The sequence below is a fragment of the Argiope bruennichi genome, chromosome 9 (genome assembly GCF_947563725.1).
Source record: "Argiope bruennichi chromosome 9, qqArgBrue1.1, whole genome shotgun sequence".
Taxonomy (NCBI): Eukaryota; Metazoa; Arthropoda; class Arachnida; order Araneae; family Araneidae; genus Argiope; species Argiope bruennichi.
The window spans coordinates 82,165,107-82,175,020 of record NC_079159.1 but is presented as its reverse complement, the minus strand read 5'-3'; the positions used below and the strand labels follow the sequence as shown (position 1 = coordinate 82,175,020).

The window sequence follows — 9,914 nt, the reverse complement described above, 5'->3', positions numbered from 1 at the left end:
ATCTTCTGGTAAAGAAGTCACTTACAGTTAGTTTTGATAGATGCCGTGTCGATGATTCCTGGCCTTGGCGAATTGGCTGTTCGCCATAAATATGAATCAACAAAATAAGTGTTTTTCAGACATGCGGATGATGTACTGGCCTCTTACTCACGAGACACGCATCGTTTGTTGCAGCAATCTGCGGTTTCATTTAAGGTTATACTTCCACGCCGTAAAGGGGCCGCGATGACCTGGTGGTAAGGTTTCGTTTTCGGAAGCGGAATGCTCCAGGTTCAAGACCCGATTCCACCGAAGAACTGTAGTGTAAGTTACAGTTCACGTGGAAGACAGTAACGTGTCTATGCACTTTAAATCGGTAGGGGTCAAATGTCTTCCCGCTGGCGCGGTACATAAGTTTGTAGAAAGGGTGCTAGCCCAGGCGTCTTCCTAGTCATCTGACTGCGGTTGAAAATCACGAGGTTTCGAGGTCTGTCCCGAAATAGCCCTGGTATTGCTTTAAAAACGGGATGTTAATATAATTAAATTTCCATGCAGTGAATCAGATCCTGTCCACTTGATCAGAAATTCCTTTTAGATACGAATGTTCAATATGTTCTATATATGAATTAATTTAGAAGTGGTTTATTCTCATTTGTGTAATGATGGCATCATTTGTTAACTGGGGGATTTTTTTTCCCCAGTTAAGTTCTATTTTGGTCTATAAACCTCTATTGGGACGCATGGCTCTGTTTGTATTTGAAAAGAATCCTACATTCTGAAGATGAAATAGATTGCTGTAGATTCGATTTCTAAAAAAACTGTGTCCCAATGTTTAAAAATTTGGAAATTCGTGTTCTAAATTTCTTTAAAATGGAAATTGCACTCTTTAAGTATAAACGAAACAAAATCTGAGCAGCAATTGAATTTCTTCAAAATTTAAATAATCAATTTTTTTCGTAGTTAATGTGAATATGTTGTTGTTTCTTGTCATAGACAAGCTCGCTGACAAAGTCAGCGATTTTAAGCCGAGATTTAGGGTCTCTTGTTTTTCAGTAACGCCATCTAGGGCTAAGAGTACGAGTTAGCTACTCATGCGTCACAATCCTTTTTATGGTATTTCATTCACTCATTCACAGATTATAATTTAGACCTGAATCGGAGAACGATAATCTCTGAACCAGTACCCTCAGTGGTATTGTCTCGAATTGGAGGACTTTGTTACCACGACAGATTTATGCGTGTACCAGCCACCTTATACACGGAGAGTCTTCGGTCGGCGAGGTAACAACTCACTAACCAGGCTATCCCGGCCTTAATGTAAATATTAAATACTTAAATGAAGAGTATTCTATTATTCTTTGAAAACGTTTGAATTTCAAAACTTTATTCAATTATCTATGGGAAACAGATTCTTATGAATTAAATAGGTATCATGTGGTTCCAATTTATATTTATCCTGTTTCATCAGGTCCAACAAAAAGTTTTGAAAAATCAAATGTGGCATCATCTTCTTGAAATACTGCAAATATCACTACTCCCATCGCTGTTGTAAAAAATCCTAAAAGAACTATCATAATCGATTCTTCACTACTCACATTCCAAACTTCAAAGAGCAAAGACAACGATATTATTACAAGTGCAGAATACGAAACATAATATTGTGTTGTCACAACCAATGTATTGTAGGAATGAAGGGCTCTATTCAGATATTCAAACTGCAGCAGAAGGCAAATGCCAACTATCACGACACAAGTCAGAGGCAGCCAATGAAATAATTTATCAGTGAAAACGAGAAGAACGCCTTTTAATGCTACTACTATAATAGATCCGAAAATGGCACTTTGGACTGTGAACGCCAATGAGTTTATTTGCCCCCATTTCGGTATCAAGAAGCGCATCATAATGATTGTAATGAAAAAGAGGATGAGATTGTATATGGCGAACATTGGCGCAGTCACCATGTACAAGAAGGTTTCGATGTTGTATATATGAGGCTCTCTGGGAACATGGACAATAATTACCAAGCATCCACCTAGAGATGTTGCAAAAGCCAATTTCCAATACGTGTTCATTTTTTCTCCTAAGATACTGGACGAAGCAAACGCTGTGACTAAAATCATCAGCATTTGCAATAGGCATACTAAAACTGCTGGCGCGAAAAAGAAGGCGACAAAATGCAAAGTTTCGCCAACCATCATAAGAGAGTGTGCCATCCACCAGCCTTTGTTTTGGTAGTACTTCTCCCTTTTATCCATTTGAAGAAGGCTTCTTTTCTTCAACACGAAACTCAATCCACAGAGGATGCTTGCAATAGAAGCTAGGATCATACCCAAATAAATACTTCCCGATTTGAATTTTTGGAACTTCAAAGACTTTGGCTTTCTTTTGTCTCTTTGAAATAATTTATCTAAAACCCCGCTAGATCGCAATTTTCTGATGTTACTTTCCTCTGAATCCGGATCACTGTTAATTTCAAGAATTATTATGATTTTGGATTTCTGTTTCTTATAGAGATTTTTAACAGTTATCATCAAGCTTGCACTTTCCATAGTATCGAAATAAACAGCTTTGGAGCTGAAAAGAACCATCGTATCTGCACCTTTCTGGATATTGAACTTCTTTTTCTTCCAGTGAGAATTTGATTTCGACATTAGAATTTTTTTCACATTTAATGTCGCTTCAAAATACAATTTGGATGGTTGTGTATCTGTGGCCATAATTTGCCATCCAGACATTTCTGTACTTTCGATGAGATTTTCATTTAAATTTAAACCATGTTGTTTCAGTAATTCTAAAAATGGTGTGACTGTTTTATGATAGCACTTCGGATTTTTGTGTGCAGATTGCGATGTTTTAACAATAAAGGTTCCATTGTTCTCTCTTTCTTTCAAAATCTCTCTTATTTTATTTTCTTGATTAAGGGAAGAGGATTCATCCGCTTCATATAGATCTCTAACTCTAAATAATTTTGAGATTTCATCAAAATTTGTTCCTGTAATGTAAAAAAAAAGCGTTAAATTAGTTAGACTTAAGTGCATATCGAAGCTTTTACGTTTCGTTAGTTAAAAACACAAATGAGAAATAATTTGGAATTACAAAGATGTTAATAGTTGCTTAGTGAAATATGGAATGAATTAAGAATTTTATTTTTATTCTTAGGGCTGTGGACACACTGGGTATATCCTTTAAATCCATAACCGTTAATTGACTTATTAGAAACTTGTATAATTCATGATTTTATAATTAAGTTTATATTAGGTGAATTAGCAGTTTTGATAATACATACTGACTTATAATGCCTTATAAATATTGCTTCGCTCTTATATTTTTTAAGGGTCCAGAGGAATAGTTACGAATTTTTTTAAAAAAAATATCGATTTTATAATTATGCACATATTTGGTTCTCACAATCTCATTCTAATACCATTCTTTTTATATATCGATGTAGAAAGTGCATAATATTTTTCTTTCAAAAAGACTAATTCAGAAAGCAAAATTATTTTCTTTATAAGAAGTTAGAAGCACTATAGATCAATTTATTTCCAGAAACTAATTATTAAATAAAATAATAATGAGTTTTATAATTTTACTTTCTCATATATGAAGTATAGAGAAATTATTGTTATCGACAAAAAAAATTTGAATTCGAGATTTTGATAATTCTCTACGTTTTAGACCTACATGAGTTCAAAAAACACAGTTTTGGAAAATGTCTTATCTATCTGATAAAGATAACTCAAAAACTCCTTCAGCTAGACGGATGAAATTTGGTATACGATCTTTATTTCAAATTATAGATTCTTATCAGATTTTGATCAAAATCCGTTTAGAAGAAATCTATCTACCCGTCTTTTCGAAAATAAGTCAACACATTAATTACAAAACGAAGAGAGCTAAATGGATAAAATTCCGAACACAGATTTAACGTTTATAATGTAAGCAAATTTTGAGCTATATCCAAAGAGGGATTGATCGTCTGTCCGTCTGTATTTTAAGAAACATTTAAACGCGAAAATTCAAAAATACAATGATTTAAATACATCAAATTTAGTACGGAATATTTTTGATTACAAGTGCAGTTTTGTGTCAAATTTTTGTTTCAATTGGTTGAGAAAAATGTGTCTAAAGTATAAATACTATTTTTCGATACTATTAATGCATGCCAGGGATTAGTATTCAACAATATTCAATAAAAATACTGAATTCACACCAAAAGTTAATATTTCGTAACTATTGTATGCTAAGCAAAGCGTTCTCTGGGTTGGTTTGGTTTAGTTATATTAACGCCCCGTTTAAAGCAACACTAGGGCTATTTTGGGATGGACCTCGTAATTTTGAACCTCGGTCAGAAGACGAGGACGACACCTGAGCAAAGCGTTTTCTGGGATAACACTTTTATGATAATGTTTGTGAGAAAATTTTGGGGAGACCATTTCTGCTGCTTTATTCTTTAACTAGAGTCATTTTAGGAGGATAATTTGGAATTGCGGAATAGATCAAGAATAGAGATACTCTTAGTAAATCTTTCTGTATCCATTGCTAATATTCAAGGATTTGTTTTCGAACACGAGTTTATATGAGTAATTAGTTCGAAGATTTATTTTTTGTGTCGAAAAGGATGTCATTTATGTACTTCTGCAAATATTCTTTAGTTACATTTAAGTTTTTTTTTTCCTTTCTATCATGTGAGAACATGATGTTGTTTTGGTTTGAGTTTTTGAAGTCTCAAAATGCGTAGGCAGAATATAAAGGGCATGGGTCGAAAGAAGTTATCGACTAAAGAAGCACGAACAAGAAAACTGGAATCAACGAGAAACAGCGAAGTAAGTATCAAAATATAGGTATAATTTTTTTTTAATTTTCATTTCAATTTTTCTAGCTGGTAGAAAGAATTTTGGAGCTTGAACGATCTTGAGATGGGGGGGACACCCCTAGCCTTTCTAAAAGTTGACGATTGCGGAATACAATAATCGCTTGACATTCAAATCAAGTTTAAACCGGATTTTCGAAAGAAAAAAAAATTCTTGTTTCGTGAAAAAGTTTTAGAACTCGATTGATTTTGAGATGGTCAAACACCATCTTTTCTAAATGTTAGTGATTGCGAAATACGAGTCACGAAGGCTTACCCTAAAAGTTGCGACAGCAGATTTCCTTTTTTTTTCTTTCATTTTAAGGACATTTTTCAGCTTTTTTTTTCAACCAACTGGTTTCTCCAACTGGTGGAAAGAACCTTAACACTCAGGATGAGTAGGAGGGGCCGCGGTGGCCTGGTGGTAAAGTCTCGGCTTCGGAACCGGAGGGTTTCAGGTTCGTGACCCAATTCCACCGAAGAATCGTCGTGTAAGGGGGGTCTGTTGCACGTTAAATCCGTCATGACCAAATGTCCTCCCGCTCGTGTGGTGTGGTGCGGAGAGGGGGGTGCTAACTCAGGTGTCGTCCTCGTCATCTGACCGCGGTTCAAAATTACGAGGTCCGTCCCAAAATAGCCCTAGTGTTGCTTCAAACGGGACGTTAATATAACCAAACCAAACCAGGATGAGTAGGAATCACATAAAAAGCTTTTCTCTAATCAAAAGCTAATGCTAATCATAGATGGTTTAAGGCCGGGATAGCCTGGTTGGTAGAGCATCGGATTCGCTTCCCTTAGGTTGCGAGTTTGAATCCCGCCGGCCGAATATTCTCCGCGTGCTGACGCGCGTTAAATCTGTCGTGGTCACAAAGTCCTTCATGAGGGGAGAAAAACCACTGGGGGCACTGGTTCAGAGGTGATCGTTCTCTGATTCAGGTCTAAATTACGATCTGTGGTTGAGTGAATGAAATGCGTGAATGAAGTCCGCCCCGTAAAAAGGGTTGTGACGTGTGTGTAGCTAAGTCGTTCTCTTGGCCCTAGATGGCGCTACTATAGAAACAAGAGGCGCTCCCCCAAGGCTTAAATCGGCTGTCTTCGAACAGCGGGCTTGCCCATGGCAAGTTGTTGTTTTTGATGGCAAGTGCCATCAAAAACAACATAGATGGTTTTGTTACTTGTTTCTCTTTTTGTAGATTCAGAAAGTCCATATTTATGATTCTTAGAGGTTACTCATTCATGTCTGGCGTATATATTTTTGCTCTTCCATTTCCTCAAAAGATAATGACACATTTCCACAAAGATAAAGAAAGTGAATGCATTTTGACGTATTAATTCCTTCGATATTTTTAATTTATGTTTAGCTTTTATGACAATAGATGCTAAGTTATAAAATTTATAGAATTTTTTGATCATTTAATTAAAATTAATTGCAATATAACTAAAAATTGAATGTATTTATAATGGCATTAAAACATTCTGTAAAAGGAACTTAGAGGAACTTACTTAACTCAAATTTTCTTTAATTTCTTATCTATAATGAGAACGAAATTTAAGATTAAAATCTATTTTAAAGGGCTCCTTTAGTTCATCGCCAATATAACCCAAACAAGAGAAATTTAGTATTTTTTCTGGCAGTCCTATTGCTACTTTGCTAATTTTTTTTATTTATTTGTTAAGTTATACTCTTGTTAATTTGAGACTTGGCATTGTTGGCATCCTTTGGCGATAGGAAGGGATTTTCAAACAACAAGGCAGATTTCAACTAAACTGGCTTTGACACTTCATGGTAAAACTAGAGAAATGTATAATTTTGGAATATTAAATTAAGATGTTATATTTTATAAATTTCTGTTACATAAAATTATTAAAAAAATCGCTGTTAAAAATGTTCAAGTTTTTATTTAAGGAATCTTGAATTTTTTTTATATATATACATTTATTTCAAAAAAGAAACACGAGGAAAGTAAATTCGGTACTCTCCGTTTGCCGGGCGCAAATGTCGCTAATTGGTAAACACGAATTTTGCATAAAACATTTGACGAAATTCTACATTATTTGGCGATTTTTCACTTGTGGCCGTCTAACGGATTGTGAACCAAACGCGAATTTGGCTAAGAAATTTGGCGGAATTCTACATTATTTGTCGCTTTTTCGTTTGTGCCCGGCTAATGGAAAAGTACCATAAATTCATTTAATAATGGGCTGGTTAGACTTAAAAGTATAACCTGAAAAAGGTTCACGTTTGGCGGGCATCCAGTTGTGTTGTGAAGATGATATGATAAAGTCGAGAACATTGCAAAACATTCGTCAATTATTAGATCTTAATTCTAGCACCAAACTTGGCATAGTATAACTTGATAAAGTTTCAACTTGGCAAGCATCCAGTGTTTCTTTAATCAAGTTGTGTTTAAAAGCATTTTCTAGAATATTGATTGTATATAAATAAAATATATAAAGGAAATTACCTCGAACTTCTGGATTTATATTGGTTTTGATTTCATTTATTTGAAACCAGGTAATTAACGAAAAGAAAAGCAAATTACAATATATCTTCATGTTTTAATCTTTTTATTGAATTCGTCGGAAGTATGTCTATATTTAACACAGTTATTTTAATTGGCATTTATTTTGCAGTTACAGTTATGATGTCCATAACTGTCAAAAAGTAAGAGATGTAATGCCACATAGAATAGTGTGCTGGATAATATTATGCGAAATTATGATGTCAAGATTATTTTTAAATAGCCGCTTTTAGTGATCAGTTATTTGTCGAAATTAATGGTCGAAATAATTGCTTCGTTGGCAAAATATTTTTGGTCTTTAAATTTTGATTGTCATATAACTCCTTACGTCGTTCTGTTCATTATACTATGCAACTCTCCAATTTTCTCTCTGTTTTCATAAAATTTGAACTTTAGATTAAAGTGGAAGAGATAACAATTCAATTAATACGAAAAAACATTTTTGCTAAAGGCAGGCACTTTTTTAAAAAAATATGAGTGTAGGAAACATAATCATTTGGCATTGAAGTTTTATGTGCTCTGCAGAATAATTTTCAATATTTATGGAATATTTCAAAGAATTATGTAGATTTTTCTAATTCATCATAAAATTCAGTTTTTAGTTTTACTTTCAAAAGGATTTAAATGACATAAGTAATATTTTATTTTGTTTCGGTCAGTAAATATACTTATGATCGAAAATGAAATTATTAACTTTAAAATTATGAAATTTAAATTTTATACAGTCTTTTGGTCCTAATGAATCATATTCTGCGAAACATTCTTGAAACTGCATATTTAAATAATAATAATAAATAAAAGAAGAAAAAAATGCTCTTTTTAATCATCTAATATCAAATCTGACAGAATTACGTAATTTGAATATTATAATTTTTAAAACAATCAGCATTTTCATAATCTTTAACCACTCAGCCTTAGGGAAACTGGGCGCTTCTTGACATACCTTCTTTGATATGGTCGATGAAGTGACCTAAAATCACGCGTTTTTATAAGATAATAATTTTAAAATTTTAATAAATTCTGATTAAGTTTCACAATTATATTTAACATGATAAATTTTTCATAATTTCTAAATTTTGAGAATTTTTTGAAAATATTTTGACATTATTTTCAAATAAATAGATATTATTGTTGTTCTGAAAATCAAACGTTTTTTATTGTTCTATCAAATATTTAATCAAATGATTTTCTTCCATTGTTGAAAACCAAAGAAAAAAAAATTGCTATTTATCTGAACGGAAAATGAAATAACTTTACAACAAAAGACAATGTGAAATTTGAAATATAAGTTTTTATTGGCACTATAATATCATGGAACTCGATTTCATTAGCAAATTTCTCATTTGTTGATAGAATCATATTATACGTAAGAAATTTAATTTAAATGAAATACAACAAGTATTCTTGTTGAACAAGGTGGTCACCAATGGCAGCTGTAGTTTCACAGGCGAACAGTAATAAATATGATTATACTAACTCATAAGAAAATACATTTCTTTTCTGACTGACCATTGAAATAGTCATTTGGTTTATAAGCGGTTGGTTGCCATATAAGCGATTAGAAGTGTGACATTTCGTTTGGCTTATTCTGATTTGAAATTATTTTATTAAATCAAAAGAGGTAAAAACGACTTCTTGTTTAGATAGAAATTTCAATTATTATCTCCCAAAATAATATATAAAATTTTGCGAACGTGGATTTTGCTTACGTTTTTGAACATTTAAAAATTTTTACCTCATTTAGGTCAAAATTTTCAAACAGGTTTGCGATCTCTATTTTCTCTTCAACAATTTCATTAAGAGGATGTCTAAATCTCCATTTGAGCTTTATTCTAATTCCTTGCCCGAACAAAATTCTGATTTCAAGAACTTCGATATTCGTAAATTTGAATGGAGCATAAAAAATGAAATGGCTCAAAAAGTGCAATCTGAATCGACAGTTTGTGAATCAGACACAGAAGAAAACATCAGTAATAAAGAGATAATCAAGAAGTCTTCATTTGATAGCTGTTCTCCTTCAGATGAGGAATATTTAGAAATCGACGAACAAAAAGATATAAATTGCGACAAAGATAATAAAAATGGTGGCACGTTAATTTGCAGATTTGATAATAAAGACGATTTGTTGAGGAAGCTTGCTGGTAATAATCGATTATCCACACGGATAAAATTTATTGAAACTTTGGAAATTGAAGCGGTAAAAGAAGATATTATAAAATATGAAAAAATTCTTGATCCATTGAATTGCAATGATGACTTCCCTGATTTAGATCACAGCAAAGGGCTTAAAGACTGTTCTGATAGTTTAACTAAAATTCAAAAATTGGGCGTAAATCCTTTCCAGATTGGTGTTTTGATAAATAAAAATGACTTTTTGGAACATTGCAAAATGGTGAAAAATGGATCAATGAAGCATTGTGCTAAAAATAGTGGAGTTCCCAAACATATAGAAAAAGAAGTACTGGAGCAAAATTCGAAAGATTTGGAACTAACTGTCAATGATGGGAGTACTATCATTTCGCCAGAAATAGATATAAAAAGTAAACGTCCAATAAATGAGCAAG

The 9,914-nt window shown here is 32.9% G+C and overlaps 1 protein-coding gene across 1 annotated transcript; it reads right to left on the bottom strand.

The window, feature by feature from the left end:
- Positions 1-1,430: 1,430 nt before the first annotated feature.
- Positions 1,431-2,714, bottom strand: LOC129984991 (magnesium transporter NIPA2-like). Its single transcript, XM_056094925.1, has one exon. The coding sequence runs from the start codon at positions 2,712-2,714 to the stop codon at positions 1,431-1,433; it is 1,284 nt and encodes a 427-aa protein (XP_055950900.1).
- Positions 2,715-9,914: the final 7,200 nt, after the last annotated feature.